We start from the raw sequence: 23,908 nt of genomic DNA, 5'->3' as shown, positions 1-23,908 counted from the left end.
ACCACTGAGCTAAATCCCCAACCCCATCTGTTCTTTTATAAGGTGAGGCAAATATGAGGGAAAATCGCATTTTCTAGTTATCTTGACCTGAATTTGTTTCTTGCCCTTCACTGAAGCCAGATTTTTGTAGTGAGGTTCTAATTTTAGATTCTTGAATACTTTTATATAGTCTTTTAAAAAGTGTGTGCATGCGTGTGTGCATTCGTGTGTGTGTGTGTGTGTGTGTGTGTGTGTGTGTGTGTGTGTCCGAGTCCTAGCACACTGTGGAGGAGGTTAGAGGGAAACTTTAAGGAGTTGGCTGTCCTTCCATCGTGGGTTCTGGGAATTGAGCTCAGGTTGTCACAGGTTGCCCACTAAGCCATCTTGCCAGCCATCATGTAATCTTGAGAGAGAGAGAGAGAGAGAGAGAGAGAGAGAGAATGAGAATGAATGTGTGCTTGTGTGCCTGTGCATGTCCAGGCGCATATGTGTGCAGAAGACAGCCTCGGGTGTTATTCAGATGCCCTCTACTTTGTGGTTTTGAAACAAGGTCTGCCATTGGCCTGGATCTCATCAAGCAGACTAGGCTGGCTGGCCAGCCAGTGAGCCCCAGGACCCTGCCTGCCTCCACGTCTCATACCCTAGGATCACAAAGACTCCCCTCCATGCCCAGCTTATTTTAGATAGGTTCTGAAGCTCAACCTCAAGTTTTTGTGCTTTCAACACAAGTACTTTAGCACCTGAGCCATGTTCCCAGGCTCTCCTGTTGGTTTTTAAAGTGGCAGTTATATTTGTACTACAGTTTGATGCTTTGTTGTCCTCCAAATAACCTGATGTGCAACAGGTGAGCTAAAGCTTTGTATCTTCTCTCTTTTTCTAGGCAGAAGAAGTAGAGAAATATTTGGAAAATCTCAAGGAAAAAAAAGGCTTGTCTGGAAGATATCAAACGTCATCAAAACTATTTCAGAACTGTAGTGAACTCTATAAAGCACAGGTAACCTCTGACAGTGGTTGGGAGGAAACAGAAGAGGTGAAAAACAAAACAAACCAAACCGTAATGTCTGAATTTCTCCTGTGTCCATTGTTTATATGCTAGTTCTTTCTTCTAGAAGAGATCTGAATCCTGTTAAGGAGAGCTGCACTTTTGATCTGTGTTATCAGCAGATTCTTGTGAAAGTTACATTGCTGTCTTACGTATTTCTGAATGTTGGATTGGGTAGCTTTGAGTTCATTCATGCTGTATAGTCATCCCCACTGTCTATTGCCTCAAGTACTAATGACTTTAAGTCTCGTTGATTTGAATGAGAGGGACTCTGCTGATCTCCACCTGACACATGTGTCTTCTGTCTAAGGCTTTGGCATTCCAGGTTGCTCTCCTCATGGAAAGACTGCGGGGCACTTGGGATCATGTTATGCTCAGCAGGGTTTTCTTCACTTTTTTGAAATTGTAAATTTTTTGTTTGCTGATGCTGTTATTTTTTACTGCATTGTTGTATGTTTTGCTTTAACCATTTCTAGGTATTTTGAACTTTTACTATTTATACATCTTTATTTATTTTTTTAATAGAGCTTTTCTGGGGATCTTATGCATCGACTTCCTCTTTTAGGAGAAAAACAGGAGGTAATTATTTTTCCTTACATATTTCTGAGAACAATGTAAAAACTATGAAGTAATTGAAGTAATTTTCTGTCTTCTTCCTTTTTTTTTTTTTTAAATTGAAGTCTAAGGAGAATGGAACAAACCTTACCTTTACAGGAGACAAAATTGTAAGTATTTGGACATTTGGGGCATTAGCATGTATGTTTGATGTTCCAATAGTTTTCTTTTGGTGTTGTAACATTTAAGAAGGAAATTAAAACTAGACACTGCACACCAAAATGGTGATAATGGCTGTTTCTAGATGTTACTATGAGTGGTTTTTATTCTTTGTATTTTCTAGATTTTTTTTTAACTTTTTACTGATTCTTCATGGATTTCACATCCTGCCTCCTGATCCCATTATCTCCCCGTCCCTTCATATCCGCCCTCTACCCTTGCAACCCCCCCTGCCCCCTACCCAATAAAATAAAACAGCAAAAACAAAAAAGAAAAAGGAAAAAAAGCCTTGGCATGGAAGCTGTAGTGTGACACAGTGGGTCACACAGTCTGCCCGTCATTCTGTACGTCTTTACGTGCAAGTGTTCATTGCAATGACTCATTCATTGGTCTGGTTCAAGGCCTCTGGCTTCTGCTACACCCTCGATGCTGGGCCCTCACTGGGACTCCTCTTGGGTATCCTGTTGTTGCCTTGTGTCATGGAGATCCTGCAGCGTTGGATCTGCAGATCTAGCTCTTTCACATGCTCCAGCAGATCCTATATGAGGTGGATGTTGGGCCAACCCATAGCCCTGGTTCTGGGCCTGGATGGTAGCCAGGTTGGTCAGCCCACCAGCTTTCCCTCATTGTCACCACCAGGGTGAGCTCTCCAGCATTGCCCCAGCTAGCTCACCCACTGCAGCAAGCAGCAAGGGGTGGGGCCAGTTCTCCTTCTCTCAGGCTCTTGGGACTGGCTCACCTACACCCATACCTCCAGGGCCAGCTCTCCTGTTTTGCCCAGATGAGGTGCAGGACCCACTCTCCCGAGTGCTGCAGTTGGTGAGGTGCAGGGGCAGCTCTCCCACCTGATATTTTTTCTTTCTTTCTTTCTTTCTTTCTTTCTTTCTTTCTTTCTTTCTTTCTTTCTTTCTTTCTTCCTTCCTTCCTTCCTTCCTTCCTTTCTTTCTTCCTTCTTTTCTTCCTTCTTTCCTTCCTTCCTGCCTTTCTTTCTTTCTTCCTTCTTTTCTTCCTTCTTTCCTTCCTTCCTGCCTTTCTTTCTTTCTTTCTTTCTTTCTTTCTTTCTTTCTTTCTTTCTTTCTTTCACCTGTATTGCCTTGGGAGTCCTTCCCCTCTGTTAATAAATATTTGTAAACAAGAAGAAACTAGTTCAAAGAAATTTAAACTCAATCTGAAATTATCTGTGGTAGAATGTAACTGGAAGAAACTTTAGAAAAATGAAATAAGGCCAAAAACTAGTTGTGATTTTTATGAATACAGTTGTGTGAGGCTCGTTTATAACTGTTTCCTGGGGCTGGAAGAGATCACTCTGCAGTCAAGAGCAGCACTGCTCTTCCAGAGGACCCAGGTCTTTTTTGGTTCCCAGTCCCTATATGAGCTGCTCACAGCCAGCTGTAACTCTAGCCCCAGTGTCTATATGAGCTGCTCACAGCCACCTGTAACTGTAGCCCCAGTGTCTATATGAGCTGCTCACAGCCACCTGTAACTGTAGTCCCAGTGTCTATATGAGCTGCTCACAGCCAGCTGTAACTCTAGCCCCAGTCCCTATATGAGCTGCTCACAGCCACCTGTAACTGTAGCCCCAGTGTCTATATGAGCTGCTCACAGCCAGCTGTAACTCTAGCCCCAGTCCCTATATGAGCTGCTCACAGCCACCTGTAACTCTAGCCCCAGTGTCTATATGAGCTGCTCACAGCCAGCTGTAACTGTAGCCCCAGTGTCTATATGAGCTGCTCACAGCCAGCTGTAACTAACTCTAGCCCCACACGCCCCTTTCTGGCCTCTGCTGGAATCTACTGGTACTTGCACACACTTGGCAGACACATAGACACATACATGTAAGATTTAAAAAAAAAAACAACTATATAACTAATTCCTTAAAAACATTTCCAGTTTAAAATATAGAGGAAATATATAGTTAACCATTTTAGATCATATTTTTCACAAAGCTGTTAAAAAGTTTTAATTTTTTAAGTTTTTTTATGGTTTTTTTTTGGGGGGGGGTTGTTCACTTCACAAAATCTGACTGGCTGTATAACCCAGGCAAGCCTCCTAAGCGCCTGGGCCACATTCCTGCCTTATGTTTCTAGTTTTGTAACAATTTTATCAAGACATACTTGACATCACACATTCATCCTTCAAAGGATAGCATTTGGTGGGCTTTAGTGTATTCACAGGTTACACAACCACTCTGTACCCACTGTCAGTCCATACCTCTCCCTTCCCCCAGGGTCTCTCTGTCCTCAGCCACTAGACTTGCCATCTCGCTGGTTTGTCTGTCTGAAGCATTTTCTATGATGGAATCATACCACACATGATTTGTGTGTGACTTCTTTCTCAGTTTAACAATTCTGCCTTAGCCTTTCTTCCTGCCTGCTTAGACCTGCCCAGGGTGAGTGAGGAGAGCCTTCTTGGCTCTCTCCTGGGCCTGGGTATAGCCCTGCATGTGAGTGGCTGTTGAGATTTCCAGGAGTAGTTTGGAGTTGAGACTCCACACAAGCGCCCCATTCTACAATTTTTTCTTCGGAGGTTTTGTTCAGCTTCTGGACAAGTGCAGCTGCTTCTGTCACACCAGGCAGCTGTGATGGTCAACAGCTGCTGTTGAGTGGTTTGGACAAGTGTCATGTACACTGAGGAATTCTAAGTCAGGGCAGAAAGAACCCATAGATTAGAGGATTTTAGCAACTTGCCAGTCAACGCAAGTGAATGGTCTTTTCAGGGACCTCTAAGGCTGTTTTGCCTTTTCTTGTGGCTGCCATATAGTTGATCATAACTTGAAAAAATTAATGGGACAGAGTATGCTGACACACACCTTAATCCCAGCATTCAGAGGCTGGTGGATCTCTGTGTGTTCCAGGGCAGCCTGGTCTGTGTATCCTATCTGTTTTGACAGCTGTACAATAACATTTCCACCATGGTACTATTACACAGAGTTAGCTTCAGGGCTCTAAAATTCCCTATTCTCTGCCTTTCATCTCTGTCTTCCTAAACCCTGACAATCACTGATCTTTTTACTGTTTATCTAGTTCCGCATTTTCTGGAATATCACCTGATTATGGTCAGAGAACTTACAGCTTTTTCAGATTTCATATTGGCCTCTCCATGATACGCATTTGAAGTTCCTTCATATTTTCTGGTGGTTAGATAACTCATTTCTTTTTAGAGCTGAGTAATATTTCATTGTTTGGTTATATCACTGTTTGGTATCTATTCACTTTTGAAGGACATCATGCTTGCTTTTAAATTCTAGCTGTAAACATTTGTGTGAGGTTTTTGTGTGGATATAGATTTTCAGTTTATTTGGGTAAATGCAAAGGAGCATAATTGATGGATTATATGGTAAAGGTGTATTTAGTTTTGTATTAATTCTCATAGTTTATTACTTGACTGAAGATATAATGTATTAGAGACACAATTACCCATGTAGTATATCTTTCTCAGAGTATCTGTGTTTTAAATTATGACATGCAGCTTTCATGATCTCTTAGATGGGGGAGGGGGTGTACATGTCATGGTCACACGTGGAAGTCAGAGGACAACTTTGTGGAGCTATGTCTCTCCTCCACCTTTATATTGGTTCTGGGCATCAAAATTAGGTCACCAGGCTTCTGAGGCAAGATCTTAACTGGTTGATCCATCTCACTGAAGAAGGAAGCTGCTGCATTGCATTGATGAATGCTGTGGTGTTTTGCTTCCCAGATCAGGCATGTTGCCCAGATAATGGCAACTTACAGTCCTTGATAAGTTTGTTGGTGCCAGGGATATAAATATAGAATTTACTCAAGAATTTTGGCTGTGATTTTGTCTGGACTGACAGCTCACAGATAAAATCTGTTTAAGGACTTGCCTATATTTTGCCTAAGCATTCCTAAGGCTGAGTGACATCCTGGTTGTATTTGCTGAATGTATTTAGAGTCAAAGTTCTGGATTGCACCATCATAGGGAAAGTGGGCAAGCAATAGATAAGACCACAAAACCTGGAAAGAACAAGGCCAAAAGGAGATATTGGGGGAAACAAGCTTTGAAAAGCTCTTGTATGCTAGGGCAGGACACATGCTTTGAGGAGACTATCACTAGCTTTCATGCCAGCTGGCCTTCTCACTGCACACAGAGTGAAGGCTTGCTCCAGTCCGCAAGGACTAGGGCTGGATCTTTCTCTTTTCCTTTTTATTTAGCTCCTGATGTTTTAGGAAATCTTGTTAAAATAGTGGCTAGCCACTCAGCTACAAAAACACGGTCTTGGCTGGGGTGGAGCTCAGTGGTAGAATGCTTGCCTGGCACGTGTGAGGTCCTAGATTCAGCCTCCAGAACTGAAAACAATGAAAGGAAGGGAGGAGTCAGGCAGGCAGATAAACAAACCCAGATGCTGGTAGCCACACAGGGCAGAGTCTATAGAATTGATAAAGATAGTTTAGAAAAGCCACTAAGCAAACAAAACTTCAGAGCACCCACTCCCCTCCCTACCACCATCAGTGAAGGGGCAGGATCTTTTGTCATCCACAGTGTTCTGTTTTCAATAAACAGCTATGAGCTATGCAAAGAAAGTGGCGAATTCAAACAGAATTTCTAGAAAGCCTTTGAAGACATTCACACATTAGATGTAGAAAAGTTTATTTATTTATTTATTTATTATATATACAGTATTCTTTTGCATGTATGCCTGCATGTCAGAAGAGGGCACCAGATCTCATTAGGTGGTTGTGAGCCACCATGTGGTTGCTGGGAATTGAACTCAAGACCTCTGGAAGGGCAGTCAGTGCTCTTAACCTCTGAGCCATCTCTCCAGCTAGAAAAAACTTTAAATGAACTTTTTTAAATGTGCTCACAAGAATGAAAGGAAAGAATGGACAAAGTGCAAAGGGGAACCGGGAAGAAACAGATAAAGTTATATAAAGGAGTGAGTAGAAATCGCAAAGCTGAGACACATATAGTGACTTTTTTCTGTAAGTGCTGTAAACCAGCACTTGGGAGGCTGAAACAGGAGGATTCCAATAAGTTTGCAGCCAGCTTAGGATTCATGGTGGCACCTTGTCACAAAACAGCAGAATGGAAACCATGGAGCTGAAAAGAGCATTGACTGAAGTGAAGAAGTGTTGAGGTGCTGTCACTGCTTGAACAGGTGCATCCTGAGCTGATCAGTTGAAGTTACTGTTGAGAGGACCAGAGAGAGCAAAGGATGAACACAAATGAACAAAGCCTTGAAGACCTATGCGTCCATCATGTAGATCATTGTGTAAATCTGAAGAGAAAAGAGGTGTAAGAATAAACAACAGCCAAAGTTTTCTACATTTAGCATGAATTTCTAGGATTTGGGGTTCTCACATGATTCCAAGTAGGAGTGAAGAAACAAGGTTTTATGCTTCTAAGTTATAATATTATTCATTCACAAAAATGAAGTAGTTATATGTGCCATAACATAGATAACTAGGAAACTATGAGACCAGTCAGATGTTAAAGGATAAACACTGTTTAATTCATCCCACTGATATGAAATGTCCACAGTAGGCAAGTCTGTGGAAGCAGGAAGTAGCGTAGTTGTTTCAAGTGGTGGTGGGAAGGAGAGGTGCAGTATTGTTGCCTAATGAACAAGGGTCTACTTTTTTGGGAGGTTAGCAATATTGTGGAGCTGGGCACTGTAGCATGTGTCTAGAGCCCCAGCTACTTAGAAACCCAAAGCAGTAGAATTACTTAAGCACAAGGGTTAAAGATCAGCCTGAGAGACGTTGTCTCAAAAAAGTTTCGGTGTCACATTCCATTGAATTATGTTATGCCCAGTAACATGGTTAAGATTATGACATATATGAAATCTACTTCAATTAATAAAATCAAACAATAGTAACTGCTTAGCTGACAGGTTTGTTAAGACTAAACATGTAGCAAATGTTACATCCCTAACAGAGTGCCTGGCATATAGATGCTGCTTTTGCAAGATTAAAAATCTCTAGATCTGAGATCTACTACACTTGTCAAATCTTAACTATGAAAATTAATCAGTACATCTTGGAATTTATAAGAGGTAGTTAAGAAATTAATAGCAGAGCAGTTTATTACTCTAATTGGTTAATGACTAAGTTCAGGAAAGGTTCAGTAATTGTGAGTAATAGAACATAGGATGCTTACGACTTTAAAGCTGTACATTTCCCAGCATCCTCCTTGAAGAGAGAGACTGGCAGGGATCCAAGTATGGTTTCAGCATGACATGAAGTTGTTAGTGAAATAACTAGTGAATGTAGAGCTGAACGATGTATCTGTTCATGGACTTGGGATTTGTGTCATGGAATCTGTTGCATTCTAAGTTTCCTTGGGTTGTAGGACATTTTGATTCCTAGAGGAAAAGCATGATTCCACAGGGGTAAAATGTACCAATGTGTAAAATCTGTTGGGTTTCATTAGGTCAGTAATGCTTACCTGGAGAACTCTGGGTAAAACCTTCTCCTTTTAAGACCATAGTAACCAGCTGCAAGTCTAAATAGCGGTGCCTCCTTTCACAGGTGAAGAGACTTTCCTCCATGGTAAGCGCCAATGCTTGCTTACCAAGACAGGGTCTCCTGATATGGTTGGTGGAAATTAAAATCAGGTCAGGTTGGAGAGGTCTCAGCAAGACTGAGGCTGAGACAAGCTTATTGCAAGCAATCAGTCTTTTTATACCCTTATCAGAAACAGAACATAATGGTGGTTGCCAAGAAGAATACAGTTGTAGTTGCCAGAATGCAGTGATGTTTGCAAGCTATACAGGGTACACAAGGTCAATGTCTAAGACTAATTCTGTCAAACTTCTATATCCTTCACTGACTTCTAGGGAATGCAGAGATGCACAAGTGGTCTACATGCTCCACTACCTGAGGGGGTGCCCGGTTTCTCAGGAACTGAAAGGCACACAGTGCCCCAGGAGTCATGGACCCTAACCTGAAAAACCTATGATGCATGCCTCTCAAGGCAGCTAGACCAGGCCAACTCCATGATTCCCTGCACCTCCACATCTCCTTTATCTTTATATTTTAATCTTGTTTGTAAAGACTCTTGAATGAGGAAAGCAAGGGTCACTGTCTCTTAGAGTCAAGGACTATTAATTTCCCTGATTTTAAAGAGGCAAAAATCACTGCATTCCCACCACCTAGAGTAGGCTAAGGTGAAAGTTTTTATTTAAATGTGAGACCATGTCAGAATAGATTCTGGTAGTTTGGAAAAAGGAATTTGGTTCAGGAGAGAGAGTGTGTTTATACTCATATATGTGGGTTTTTTTTTTCTGTAGTGACATCAACAATTTTTTATGTGATGTAATTTTTATTTTAAATTAATTTCACAGTAGATATATAAAATAAAATTATCCTAGCATGAGTTAGAGACTAAACTCAATGACTTAATTGTGGTTTTTCTTTGTAAAAAAATAAAAATGTTAAATTTAGACCTTTGTTATGGCAAGAATGCAAAGGACTGTGTTTTATCAATTCATGATCTTGCCTACTTTGCTGTGTGCTCTACAAGCTTGTCTTGCTTATGATGACTATTTCAGAGAATGAAAGCTGAAGTACTCCACTGCATTTCTGGGCTGTAATCTGGAGCAGTGTTTTTGTACTGTATTATTATCTTGTGCTCTGAGTTCTTGAGACTTGAAGTTTGATGCCTCCGTTCCTCCCTAGGCACTGCATGAACCATTGCAGACTTGGCAAGATGCACCGTATATTTTTATCGTGCATGTTGGCATTTCGTCCTCAAAGGAATCACCAAAGGAAAGTGCACTGAGCAATCTTTTTACCAGTAAGTTCAGTCATGTCTTTTAGAAATAGATTCTTTGTTTCATGCATGAGCTATACGAAGTGGGAAGGTTAGAAACACTTTTGTACATCTAGGCACAACCCACGCACTTTCTATGGATCAGATACTTGGTTTTATTTTACTTGCTTTGGCTTTCTTGCTATGAATATCTTTAGTGTTCTTTAGTATTTTGAAGTAGACTTTTAAAAACTTGATTTCAAATTAATAATCATTGATAATTTCTTAACATGAAAAGTTTTTCTTTCTTTTTTAAAAATTATTTTTAAATTATGTATCTAAGTGCAGTTTTGTCCATAGGAGCTGAGGTTCCTGTACTGGCGTTACAGGTGGCTGTAAGCCTCCCAACATGGGTGCTGGGATCTGAACTCAGGTCTTCTGAAAGAGGAGTTTGTACTCTCACCTGCTGAGCCGGCTCTCCAGTTCCTTTCTTCTGTAGCTACGTCACGTTCAGAGTCTTTACCTTTTACCTGGAATTTTGCAGTAACTGTTGTAGTTTCCGTGGTTTCCATTTTTGTTTATTTAAGTCTCTGTTCATAATAAGTTGTCCTATAATTTTCTTTCCTCACACTGTCATTCACTGATTTGGCATCCAGATTATGATAACCTCATATAGTGTATTAGAGAATGTCCCTATTTTTATAGTTTGCAAACAGTTGTAAAGAGTAAACTAACCTGTTTTTTTCTGTTAGAACTTTCCTTACACTACTATTGGAATCTGATTCTCAGTGTCTACCAACCTCTGTAGGTTTTCTTTAATAGGAGAAAGGACTATTCTAGTTCTTTTTCCTCGTATCAGAGGCATGCATGTGTTTTGAGAAAGTGTTGATTGCATTCAAGATTTCAAATTTATTGACAAGTTTTTCTTATTTCTTTACAAGTATCTCTGTCTATTCCTTTTTATAATCTTTAATATTGCTAGGCATGGTGGGTACACATAACTCCAGCAGTCAAGAAGTGGAAGCAGAAGGGTCAAGGAGTTCACAGCCATCCTTGACTGCACAGTGAATTTGAGGCTAGCTTGAAGTATATGAGACCCTGTCACAAAACCCCAGAAGTGATGGCTGGAGAGGTGGCTCAGTCAGTAAAGTCCTTGCCACTCAAATGTGGGGGACTGAGATTGGATTCCTAACCTTCAGCTCAAAAGCTGGCCCAGTGGTGAACCTCTGTAATCCCAGCACAGGAGAGGCAGAGACAGTTAGATCCCTGGAGCTGCTGGCCAGCCAGTGTAGTGGGGGGGTGCCAGGTTCTGTGAGAAACTCTGTCTCAAAATTTAAGATGGAGAGCAACTGAGGATGCTGCCTGATATCAGCCTCTGTCCTCCACACATGTATGCATGCTTACACACAGCGTGTACACTCATGTATCACACACACAAAACCATGAATTACGTAAATAATAGTCTTTTAGTATTGCCTTTGTGTTCTTTAGGTTGTTAAGTCTCCGTGGAATTTTGTTTTATTTTTATCCCTGTGGACTAGCTTTGGCTTTGTTAATTTTCCCAACTATTTTGTGTATTTCATTGACCTTTCTTATTTGATTCGCTTTTAAATTTTTATGATTTTTATAGTGAGTCCTTAACTCCCAATTCAGAAATAGGTTTTGCTTTGCCCCATAGTGATATAGGGGTATAGCAGATCTAGACAGACCAGGTAGTGACCTGACATAATTTCTAGACCTTGGAATATGTATTTCTCTAGGTTAGTGGTTCTCAGACTTCCTATTGCTGTGACCCTTTAATACAGTTCCTCATGTTGTGGTGATGCCCAATCATGAAATTATTTTCGTTGCTACTTCATAATTGTAATTTTGGTACTGTTATGAATCGTAATGTAAATATCTGATATTCAGGATTTTTGATATGTGACCCCTGTGAAAGGACCCTTCATCCCCAAAAGAGGTTGCAACCCAGAGGGTAAGAACCATTGTTCTAGGTTCACAACTTTCTAACAGGTAAAAAAAAAAAAAAAAAAAAAAAAGCAGAAGAGAGCAGTTGCTGGTATTTACTTTCAATCGATTCATAAAGAAGAGGGAGAGAGGCCCTGCTTTACCCACTTTGTGCATCTAACCAGACTCTGGTCCCTTTTTCCTGTTTGAATCTCACTAGTTTTAGTGAGCGCAAAAGAACTACATATAAACTGCCATACCCTGTTTTTGTGACCAGAGTACAACATGACTGTGGCTTTAGTCTCCTGTACTGGTCTGTGTTTCCATTCCATTTCGACTCCTGGAAATATTTGTCTTGTTTTCACAGTTAATATCTTGCTTTTTCTTTTCTTTTTGTTACATACTTGTTTTTTGGAACTGAGGGGACACATTAAAGCATGCTTAACAATACCACCTGAAAGTCTAGAATTATCTCTCTGAACGTTCTTTTCTTTCATCTTGTTTGTTTGTTTGTTTGTTTGTTTGTTTGTTTGTTTGTTTGTTTTCCAGTGCTGGGATTGGACCTAGGGCCTCACGTATGCTGTGCAAGTGTTGTGCTTAGCCCAGATGTCTCCGTTTGATTTGTTTTTGAGACAAGGTCTAGCTGTATAATCCAGGTTGGCCTCAGACTTGCAACAATCCTCCTTCCCCAGTTTCCCAAATGCTGAGAGTATAAGTCTGTGACTTCTTTCATTGTCTCATTAAAGCCTCTGATGGAGCCTGGCATCAGAGGCCACAGTTACAGTCAGGCACCAAACCCAGCTAGCTACATCAGAGTTTCACTTATCAGTCATTCGTAGAGTTTATTCAACTTTTTTACCAGTGGCAGTGTTTAAACCATCAGTCTTTTATTGAGACAGGTCTCATGGCTCAGACTGGCTTCAAACTCTGAATCCTCCTGCTTCTTCCAGATGCTTGGATTGTAGTCATGTACCACCATAACTGGCTCAAAACGTTCATCTTACGATCAGTAGAGTTACTTCAGTGAGGCAGATTTCTCTGATTCATCTTGTAGATAACACTTTTTGTTGTTGTTGTTGTTGTTGTTGTTCCGTAAATGCTATGTATTAGTCAGGTTTCTGCAAAATGTTTGGTAGCAAGTTCTGGGAAAGGTCGGTTCTGGTTTGTTAATGGTGCTGTGCTTTGATCTGAACTTGTGTGGGTTCTTTTTGGTTTTGTTAGCTTTGGTTTTCATTCTTGAGTGAAGAGTCTGCTTATATAAGTAGGGAGCTGCTGGATTGTCTTTATATCTTATTTTACCAGGGACAGTGTATTACTTGTATAAATCCTTATGAATTTAAGCTTTTTAAAAAATACTCTCATTTTGAAAGTGATATCTGTCTTGCAAGATCATAAAAAATAAGTTAAAAAAATTAGGGAAATATAGTAAAGATGGACAGAAGACAAGAATATTAGGAATACATTGTAAGAAGTATACCAAGAATGTTTGGAATTTCTTTGTTTGTTTGTTTTTCGAAACAGGGTTTCTCTGTGTAGCTTTGCGCCTTTCCTGGAACTCTGTAGCACATGCGGGTCTCAAACTCACAGAGATGCACCTGCCTCTGCCTCCTGAGTGTTGGGATTAAAGGCGTGCGCCACCACCGCCCGGCTGAGTGTTTGGAGTTTAAAGTAGGTGGAATAGTTCTAGATGGAAGCTCAGGGATGGCTTTGTGAAGGAATGTCATTTAGTCTTTAAAGAATGTGAGTGTGGGACTGAGGTGGTCAGTGTGTAAAGTGCTTGTGAAGTGTTTACACGGAGGACCCCAGTTGTATTCCCAGCACTCATAGGGGAAAAAGCTAGGTGTGGTAGTGTACACTTGTAATCACAGCACTGGGGAGGCAGTGAAAGCAGACTCCCCTGGGCTTCCTGGCCAGCCAGCCTACCCTTTTTGGTGCTTTCTAGGCCAGTGAGAGACCCTGTCTCAAAAAAGAAGGTAGTGGGGGAATCAGGCATAGCACCTGAAGAATGATACAGTTTTCTGGCCTCCACAAACATGAACACACAACCTGCACAAATACGTTGTACACACACAGAGAATATGAATCTGGAAGGAGTCTTTCCCACTTAAGACAGGAGTGTGAGCCAGGCATAGTGGCACACTTTAATCCTAGCCCTCAGGAGGCAGAGGCAGGTGGATTTCTGTGAGTCCAGCCTGGTCTACACAGTGAGTTCCAGGACAGCCAGGGCTACATAGTGAGACCTTATCTCAAAACAAACAAACAAACAAACAAACAAACAGAAAGACTAGATTGTGGATGAGCCATGAGACTAATACATGGATTTCAAGTTACTGTGTATATCTAATGTATTATTCACCATGACTGAAGTGTTTAAAAGTGAGTTGATGAAACTTTCACTAATTTAATAAAGTAATCATTAATCAGAGTTTTTTGTTTAATTACTGAATCTATCAAATTAATTGAGGCCTGTGTTTTGCCAGTGACTGTTGAAGTAAAGGGTCCCTATGAATACCTCACTCTTGAAGACTACCCACTGATGATTGTAAGTCAACATGTGCTTTTAACCTTGGCAGTAAATTAATTTAGCATGAAATTTAATTTAGCATGAAAATTGTCTGTTTTGTAGCACTGTCTCATTAAAAGATTATTCCTGTGCTGTTCAGAAATTTTTACTTGAGGTTTTTACTTTTCTTTTTAAAAGAGATTTTCTTATTTTATATGGGTGTGAATGTTTTGTCTGTTTGATTACCATGTATGTTTGATTACCATGTCTGTATGTTTACCATGTGAGAGCCTAGCACCTGCAGAGATAAGGTGAAGGCATTGGATACTACGGTTAAGGATGGTTGTGACCCCCCATGTGGGTGTTGGGAACTGAATCCAGGTCCTTGCAAGAGCAGTAAATGCTGAGCCATCTACCCAGACAGTGACCTTGAAAGAGTTAGCCCTTGGGCCTCGTTTATCTGTAAATGAAAAGACCAGTGACTACTGTAGACTTGGAAAGATCTCAGTGACCACCTCACAACTCACATTTGGGTACTGAGCAGGACATACCTCGCTGTCATCTAGCTCTGAGCCCACTCATAGTGACTAAAGCCTGAATCTTCTTTAGTACGTGAGTGTGCAGACTTCTGCTCACAGTTGTTCCCTCTTCCTTGCCCTTTAATAGTTTTCCTTTTCAGTTGTGCTCCATGGCCTCATGATTCTGCATCCCAGCTTGTCAGGCCCATTTCTTCTTCTTCTTCTTCTTCTTCTTCTTCTTCTTCTTCTTCTTCTTCTTCTTCTTCTTCTTCTTCTTCTTCTTCTTCTTCTTCCTTCTTCCTTCTTCTTCTTCTTCCTTCTTCTTCTTCTTCCTCTTCTTCCTCTTCCTCTTCCTCTTCCTCTTCCTCTTCCTCTTCCTCTTCCTCTTCCTCTTCCCCTGTTGTCTTCATTTTATCACTGGATTGTGAGTTAAAAAGGCCCAGTTAATGCAAAGAGCAGACATGCTTGAGGACAAGTTCTTCCTTCTGTAGTCTGCCTCTGTTCAAGACTGGATCATTCTTTCTTGTTTATTAGTATTACACACTAGAGATACAATTTTTTTTCTTTTCAAAAAGCAGGTCGAGTCTATTTTTGTGGTTTGTTATGCCATATGTTGATTTTAAATCTAAATACTTGGTTCTTGGTCCTAATTCTCCTTTTTTATTTCATTCCCAATTGGACCACAGTTTTTCATGGTGATGTGTATTGTATACGTCCTATTTGGTGTTCTCTGGCTGGCGTGGTCTGCTTGCTACTGGAGAGATCTGCTGAGAATTCAGTTTTGGATTGGTGCTGTCATCTTTCTGGGAATGTTTGAGAAAGCCGTGTTTTATGCAGAATTTCAGAATATCCGATACAAAGGCGAATCTGGTATGTTAAAAAAGTGCCATTTTAAAAATTGTATTTGTTTATTTTGTGTGGGTCCATGTGTCATGGCATGGTCCATGTGCCTGTGGGGGTCAGAGGACAACTTATGCAAGTCAGTTCTCTCCTTTCACCACGAGTGTCCTGGCATTGAACTCAGGTGGTCAGGTTTGGCATCAAGCTCCTTTACCTGCTGAGCCATCTCACCAGACTCAAGTTTACTTTTTTTAAAAGATTTATATTTTTTAAATTATCTGTATTTGTGGGCGAATGAGGAGGGTATTACATGCACATAAGTGCAGGTGCCTGTGGAGATCAGAGGGAGCAGATCTTCATGGAACCAAGTTATAGGCAGTTATGGGTCACCCAGTGTGAGTGTTGGGAACCACGTAAGTCCTCTGCAAGAGCAATACAAACTCTTGACTGCTCAGCCATCTCTCCAGCCCCTAATTTGCCACTTTTTGATGGTGGATGAGATGCATGTCAACTTCTGTCAAGTCAGCAGTGGTTACATAGGTCTGCTTTTCAAAAGTTACTTATTAAAATAACTAAAGCAGAATCACTGTCATTGTGACTTTTCCTCTTAATCTTATGGTTCATCGGTACAATGATACAAGAATAATTTTGTTGAAACACACACAGAAAAAGTGGTCATTTAGGACATGATCATCATATTTCTTAAATCCCAATTGTGGTTGATAGCCAAGCCACTATTAAGAAAGAAAGTAAACAAGGCCAATTTAATTGTAAGATGCCACTGATTGCAAGACACACAGATTTTTGTGCCTGTGTGTTTGGGGTGCATCTTAGACTTGATAAAATACAGTAATACCAAGAAAATGGGAAGATGTTTATGGTTTAGTAAGGTTGACTGCTTATCACAAATTACTTGGTATTGTAGATTATTGAGATGGTTTTAGTTTTCTCTCAGACTATTTGTTCATTAATAATTATTGTTGCAAGATATGCTAATTAGCTCTTACCTGGGTCTTTGGAAAGACTTGAAAATAGAAGACGTAAAGTTGAAAACTGTGCACGTGCACTAGAGTGTGTGTGTATGTGTTCTCCATGTATAACTGTATTTCAGTTTACAAAGAAAATGGTAGGGAAATTCCTTTGATACTACAAACTTTCTGTATAGGTTAAGATAGTCTACTTCTACTAAGGTTTTAGGGAAGTTAGGGTGAGTTGATGAGTGAGCACACCCAGATTGTTATGTGCACATCTAAGTTCATTAGTGATATTAGCTGTGTGCTTGTAAAAATTGTACAAGACATAGTCTGTCTTTAGTAAGTCTGATACTTGTGCTCATTCTGAAGTGTTAAGAGACCTGCATTCTGCGGGGTGGGTGGTTGAAACTGGAGTTCAGCACCATTTCTCTCTCTCTCTCTTTCACATAGTCCAGGATGCCTTGGTCCTTGCAGAGCTGCTCTCAGCGGTGAAACGCTCACTGGCTCGAACCCTGGTCATCATAGTCAGTCTGGGATATGGCATAGTAAAGTGAGTATCCACTTCTGAATGAAAATGCCCCCTGGTCATCATAGTCAGTCTGGGATATGGCATAGTAAAGTGAGTATCCACTTCTGAATGAAAATGCCAGTTAGATCAAAACATTAGCCACTAGGTAGTGCTGGTTCTGAAAAGGTTGATAAAAGAAATAGTAGTGAGATAAGAAAAATGTATGAAATTTCATAGCAGTTTTAAGTGTTAGAAATGCTACTTTGCATTTTCTTAAAAACTCAGTGCACCTGTAGAAAATGTACAGTGGGGAAAATAATGCAGAAAAACCAAACTTTCACAGTGAACTAAAAATAGATATATTTTATTTTATGTTTATGGGTGGAGTGTGTGTGTGTGTGTGTGTGTGTGTGTGTGTGTGTGTGTGTGTGTGTTGTGTGTGTGTAAATACCTGCTTCCCGTGGAAGCCTGAAGAGGGCATTGGATCCCCTGGGAACTGGAGTTCCATATGGTTGTGAGCCACCATGAAAATGCTGGGAATCTAACTCAGGTCCTCTTCAAGATAATAAGTGCTCTAAACTGCTGGGCATCTCTCCATCCCACAAATTAGATTTTTTATCAAAAGAATATTCTTATGGTAATTGTTTTGGAAAACTTTAATTATTTTAGTAAAAAAAAGTTATTGAAGCATGCAGTGCTGCAGTCATTGCATAGCCCACTGCTCCCTGCGATGCACTCTGCAAATTCTTCCTAAGCCAGAACTACCAAGTGCCTTCCTTCCTTATACCAGGCACTCATGGTTCTAAGCCCCTGTGATACAACAAATAAAAGATTTGGGTTTTACATTTGTGGAGTAAGGGAACACAGACAAAATTGAAGTAAATGAGTTAAATATCTAGTACATCAATGAAAGGTGCTGTAGTTTATAGGAGAGGGCATCAAGAATGCCAGGCAGGTGTTGGAACTTGGAGCTGTAAATAGGGTGGCCCAGGAAGGCTTCACTTAGTGACATCCAAACAAGGGTTGGGGAAAGCAAAGGGACTATCAGTTCACCTAGAGAAGGAGATTCTGGGGTGTGATTGGATCCTGTGCATGTTTTGAAGGTAGAACCAGTGGAGTTCCATGGTGGTCACATGTGGGATATGAAAGAGAAGAGGAACTGAGGATGGTGCCAACTGATGGTCTGCTCATGTGGCAGGAAGGAGTTGCCATTTACCAAGCCCAGGAAGATCAAGGAGTCGGCTTGGCACAATGGCAAGATTAGGAGGTAGGCTAGGTAAGCACTGAGTGAGGCCAGGACTAGGATAGAGGTTATCAAGATGGAGATACTAAGTTACGACACTACACATGGTTACCAAGGAAGTGAATCTGGAGAGAGAAAGGGTCAAAGACTGGGTGTTAGGATATTTTCTGTTATCTAGATGTCAGTGACATGAAGAGGAAGTTGAGTAACGGTTGAAGGCAGGAGACAAAATGAAGACTGTTCCAAGGAGGAGTCCTTAATTGAATCAGATGACCGGATAGGCCAGGGAAGAAGATTGAGAATTAATTATCGGATTTAATTAATGAAGAGTGTTAGTGGCCATAACAAGTCAGTTTGAGGGAAGGAGTAGGGACAGAAGCTGTCTCCTGAATTAGAGGGAACTCAAGAGAGACCAAAGACATTAAGTAGAATAAGGAGTATGATGGTTAAAATTTTTTATTTAAATATTTAAATGCCTTCTACATGTGATGAAGTATTCAAGATTTTAAGGTAATTCCCTACCATTATGGACATTTCTTAACTGGAAATAGCCATAGAGATTTGTTTTCCTTAGTCAGCTGTACTGTAATGAACCACCTAGTAATTTTGTTAAAATACAGATTCTGGTGGAGTAGGGTTTTAAATATTAAAGATCCGAGGCTTTTCCACCTTTGAATAGAGATTGCTCAAAGATTTATACTTAGTTGGGTTTTGAGCTTGAGCTTATTTGGTGGACTACAACACGACATTTGAGTGTGTGAAGGAATTGTTAACATTTTGAGATTTGCCAATGATATTGTGGTTGTTTGTTGTCATGCATTTTGGTTTGAAGCAGGGTATCATATGGCTCAGACTGACCTTGAAGTCGTGCTGAGATGAGGCCTACACCTCCAAGCCTGGTTCTATGTTTATTTGCCGAGTGTGTGTGTGTGTGTGTGTGTGTGTGTGTGTGTACACTCACTTTTTTGATTGTTTTGGTTTTAAAGTCTTCATCTTTTAACAAACATATACAAATAGTTATACTATGTATAATTTTTTTCTAGATAGTATGAAAGGATGGCAAATGAGTGTTGTGTGCATGGGGTGGAGTTAGCTATATACCGATTGTTGTTAAGACAGTGATGAGCTTTTTAACTGGGGGTTTTTATACTGTTGAATGTTTCCATTTTTTCTAATATATATATATATATATATATATACACACACACACATATATATTATATAGATAAGTAATATATATTTACATTAGAAAAACACATTTAATAAAATATATAATGATTATATATTGTATATTTAACATATATAATATGTATATATTTAATACAGTAACCAGGGACCAGATTTTAAGTTCTAGTATTCTTTGTCATCATTTATGACCAGACTGTCTTAGTTAGGGTTTCTATTGCTGTGAAGAGACACCATGACCATGACAGCTCTTATAAAGAAAACATTTAATTGGGGTGGCTGGCTTACAGTTTGAGAGGTTCAGTCCATTATCATCATGATGGGGAGCATGGCAGCGTGCAGGTAGATGTGGTGCTGGAGTTGTAGCTGAGAGTCCTACATCTTGCAGGCAACAGGAAGTTGACTGAGACACTGGACAGTATCCTGAGCATAGGAAACTCAAAGCCCGTTCCTACAGTGACACACTTCCTCCAAAAGGCTATACCCACTCTAATGAAGTCACACTTCCTAATAGTGCCACTCCTATGAGATTATGGGGGCCAATTACCTTCAGACTCCCACACAAACACTCAGGAGTGGTTTTCTTCCCCTCAGGAGCATGTCATCCCTGAGTTCATGCACCGCACTAATGGCCACTGACACTCTCACTTGGTTTGTTATGTGGCTTGCAGCTTCTGTACTCGTCTCTTTGCTTCCATTTCAGGCCTCGCCTCGGAGTCACTCTTCACAAGGTGGTGGTGGCAGGAGCTCTCTATCTTTTGTTCTCTGGCATGGAAGGAGTCCTCAGAGTTACAGGGGTCAGTATTGCCTCGACTGAATTACTTATTTATTCTATTTTTTCCTTGGTCTGAATGTTTGTGGTCAGTTATTGTTAAGTTTCTGTCTTGAGTCAGTGGGCTGCTCTTCTGTCACCCATGGGCTCTGATTTTCAGTAGACAGGAACAGGTTGAAGTGCTAGGGACCAAGAGTGTTTTAGACTTGAGAATTATTTGATTTTAGAGTGTTTGCATAGAACCTACTGGTTGAGCATTCCTTAATCTAAAAGTCCAACATTTGAACTCCTTCAAAAATCTGAAAACTTTGGGTGTTGTGGGCTTGGAGTTTTGAATTAGGAATGCTCAGCCTGTATAATTCCATTTTTCTGATCTCATCTATTAGAGCTTCATAAATTCATCTGTAATGAATTATCTTTTTCCCACCTGTCCCAGATTGGTAGTTACTTGGTTCTTTCCTCCATTTACTGGTTCATCTAGTCAAAAGCAACAGTGCTCTCTACCCAGAACTTAAATTTAAAAGCTTAAATTCAGTTAACTTTCACATAGCCCATTGCCAAGGAAGGAAGAAGTAGGCCTTCCAGGGCCATTATTTCATTTAGTAAAAAATCAGATTCTGTCAAAACCCATTAGATTCAAAGTGTTAGGTTCTATGCACTTGGCTTTGCCCTCGGCACCTCTCCTTCCTACAACACTTGATCATTGTACATTTGTTTTTCAAACCACCCTGCCCCCGTGTGCAGTCTCTGCAGATACTTAGCGACTTTAACTGTCAATTTCACTTTCTCTCCTCCACCATTGCTATAGTATTTTTCTTACTCCTTGGCTCTGATAGTAAGCCTGGCCCTCTCTGCTGTTGATGCCTGTATTATTTTATGGATATCCTTTAATAATTCTCTGGTGATTGGGTTGTTAGAATTAAATACAAAGCAGCTTAGATGCAAATTTGTAGAAAGTAGGAATGATGTTTTGGGGAAAGATAATTACTTATGTTGTATGTTAGGGTAGGCTATTAGTAAAATTTCATCACATTCCTCTGAGAGTCAATAATTCTTAGAGTGTTAATGATGTAATAATTATTTAAAATGTGAGGGATATCTTTTTAAGATTTTAGTATAAAAATAAGAGTAGGAAATCAAGATGGCATGGGGTTATAAATATGAGGACATTTGTGTTCTCTCTTTTAAAAAAATGTTTATTTATTTAATGTGCGCTGGTGTTGTGTTTTTGTTTTTGTTTTTTGTTTTTGCCTGTATATATTCTGTGTCAGATCCCTTGGAACTGGAGTTACAGACAATTGTGAACTGCTATGTGGGTGCTGGGAATTGAATCCAGGTCCTCTGAAAGGGCAGCCAGTGCTCTTAAACACTGAGCCATCTCTCCAGGCCCATGTCATTCTCTTTTATGTGGGAACTCTATGGTAGTATTTTATAGCAGTTTCATTGACTTAAGAAGAATTGATAGTTGATGTGAATCATTTATAGCTGTCTGCTGTCTGCAGCTGTAGAGAAGGGAGGAATGGTTATTTGCCCAGTGCTAGCCCTTGTGGTTTTCTTCAGTTCACATGCAAACCCATTCTAGCTGTCAGTATAAATGCAGAGCCATGTGCTGGTTTCTTCTCTTGCCTCTCTATTCATCTGTTTTCACCACCTCTTTTTCTTTGTCTCCAGGCCCAGACTGATCTTGCTTCCTTGGCCTTTATACCCTTGGCTTTCCTAGACACTGCCCTGTGCTGGTGGATATCCTTCTCATTGGCTTGTTTGATGGCCGTTCCCTTTCTCCCCTTGGAGATGGGTTTCCATTAATCTTTCTGTTGATTTCTCCTTGATCTGGGAAGTGGTTTATTTTATATGTTAACGGCCTGAGGGCTCAGGTAAGCAGTTTCGCTTATTTTTGTTTTATTATTCTTAAAAAATCACAGAATTTGGTTGCTAAGCACAAGATCAAAGCTTTTGCCTCTCTCTCTCTCTCTCTCTCTCTCTCTCTCTCTCTCTCTCTCTCTCTCTCTCTCTCTCTCGTGTTTTGAGACAGGGTTTCTCTGTGTAGACCAGGGTAGCCTCAAACTGGACATCTCACCTTGATTTTGGATTTATCGTTTGCTCATCTCTCTGTATTAGAATCATTGGCTACTCTGGTCCTGCTCTTTCTTTTAGTCTTTACCAATTATGAAATTGTTGCCTGTGAAAAGAATTTGATCCCCAAAATGTGTTTAGGAACCACTTAATTGTTCAATTGTACAGTTACCTGATTGTAATTCAGGTGTCTGGATCCAGATCACTATCTGCCAAGTACTGTGATCCTTGAGTACTGGGGTAGTGAAGGGTAAAGTGGGCTTAGGTATCAGTGAGAGCTCTGATAAGTTACAGTAAGCTCTGGCTCCCTTAAATTTTTCTTATTTCTATTTTCTTTTTAAGATGTAATTTTTAATTATGTATATATGAGTGCATTGCCTGCAGAGACCAGAAAGGGGGTGCTGGATCCCCTCCAGTTAGAGTTACAGACTGTTGTGAGCTGTCTGCTGTGGGTGCTGGGAACCTAGCCCTGGTTGTCTGTAAGAGCAGTATGTACTCTTAACTGCTGAGCCATCTGTCCAGGCCCTTTATACTTTATTTTAAAATTCCTATTTGTTGGGGAGTGCGTGGCACAGTGTATGAAGGTCAGAAGACATCTTCCTAGAGAGTTCTTGCCTTCCACCTTTATGTGGGTTCTGGATCTGGAGCTCAGGTTGCCAGGCTTGATTGCTGGGTGGTGAGCTCCTCATCGGCCCCCAGCTCCTTCATTTTTATAACTGCTTCTCTGATAGTTGGGCATGAGAGAGAGCAGGCATCATTGTAGTAGTCATCAGTTCCCTTTGTCCTTCCATGAGAACTCTTATTTGGAAATAAAGTTCTTAAAATGAAGCCTCATTGCTTTGGTGGCCTACTTGCCTGGGATTCTCAGGCAATTGTTGGGTGCTTTTAGTTAATTCACAGTGTGGGCTGCTGATGGTGCTACTTGGGGACTGAGTATAGAACTCTGGAAAGCTGTGGGCACAAGTGTGATTGTGATCCTACAGTGGATTAGCTGAGCCGGATAGAATCACCTTAAAGAGAGATGGTGTTTCCCCGCCCCTTGTGTGTTACTCACTTTATCATTTCCACTTGCCTGTTTTTTGTTTTTTTAATCTTTTAAAATTTTCTAGCCAGCCTCTACCTTTCTTTGTTTCCCTGTATTTTTCTTCATTCTCACCTTCATTCTGTAGGAATTCATGGGGAGGTTAGAGTGTTTGTGAGAATAGATAAAAGTAAGAGCTATAAGATCTCTGAAATCTAACTTTACAAGAATGACCCTAAATCCTCAAACCTGAGAGTTAATTTACTTACCTTTTTGAATGTTTTATTCCTTGACTTGCAAACACATATTCATTAGCCTCACTCAAACAATGAAGCTGTTAAAACTTCGGAGGAACATTGTAAAGCTCTCTCTGTACCGACATTTCACCAATACACTTATCTTAGCAGTGGCGGGTAAGTTTGAAACTTTTTAAATGTTGTCATGATCCTGTGATTTCCTTTAGAACAGGAATTTTTAAATTTTTTTATTTTATTATTATATTTTATTTGAATAGTGTTTTGCCTGCATGTATCTGTGCACCCCATGTGTGCCTGATGCAGAGTCAGAAGAAGGTGTCGGATCCCCTGGAACTGGAGTTGTGGACAGTTGTAAGCCACTGTGTAGGTGCTAGCAACTGAACGTGGGTCCTCTGGAAAGGTGGCCAGTGCTCTTGAGTGCTAAGCCATATCTCCAGCCCCTGGAACAGAAATTCTTAATCTGAGAGGGCCATTGGTAGTTACAGAAAGTTTTGTTTTTTATTGAAGGAAAGCAATCATGGTTCTAATCAAATTCTCTAAAGGGTTTATGATCTTTTTATAA

At 40.4% G+C, this 23,908-nt stretch overlaps 1 protein-coding gene across 3 annotated transcripts in view; it reads left to right on the top strand.

Annotated features, from left to right (window-relative positions):
* Tmem87a (transmembrane protein 87A) overlaps nucleotides 1-23,908 on the top strand; it is a 54,609-nt gene that overhangs the window by 12,348 nt on the left and 18,353 nt on the right. For 2 of the 3 annotated variants that reach the window (XM_052726255.1, XM_052726252.1), the window contains exons 4-13: nucleotides 860-973; nucleotides 1,547-1,600; nucleotides 1,702-1,746; nucleotides 9,433-9,550; nucleotides 13,933-13,994; nucleotides 15,160-15,343; nucleotides 16,738-16,837; nucleotides 19,927-20,020; nucleotides 21,667-21,739; nucleotides 23,398-23,502. In XM_052726255.1, coding sequence (XP_052582215.1) covers nucleotides 860-973; nucleotides 1,547-1,600; nucleotides 1,702-1,746; nucleotides 9,433-9,550; nucleotides 13,933-13,994; nucleotides 15,160-15,343; nucleotides 16,738-16,837; nucleotides 19,927-20,020; nucleotides 21,667-21,739; nucleotides 23,398-23,502 — 949 coding nt within the window. Of the gene's footprint in view, nucleotides 1-859; nucleotides 974-1,546; nucleotides 1,601-1,701; nucleotides 1,747-9,432; nucleotides 9,551-9,865; nucleotides 13,878-13,932; nucleotides 13,995-15,159; nucleotides 15,344-16,737; nucleotides 16,838-19,926; nucleotides 20,021-21,666; nucleotides 21,740-23,397; nucleotides 23,503-23,908 lie in introns of those variants that run through there. The other variant, XM_052726254.1, reaches the window with a different exon arrangement.

Source organism: Peromyscus californicus, unplaced genomic scaffold (assembly GCF_007827085.1).
Source record: "Peromyscus californicus insignis strain IS unplaced genomic scaffold, ASM782708v3 Scaffold_7__1_contigs__length_154581171, whole genome shotgun sequence".
In the NCBI taxonomy this organism is placed as follows: Eukaryota; Metazoa; Chordata; class Mammalia; order Rodentia; family Cricetidae; genus Peromyscus; species Peromyscus californicus.
This window is presented reverse-complemented; position numbering and strand designations above follow the sequence as displayed.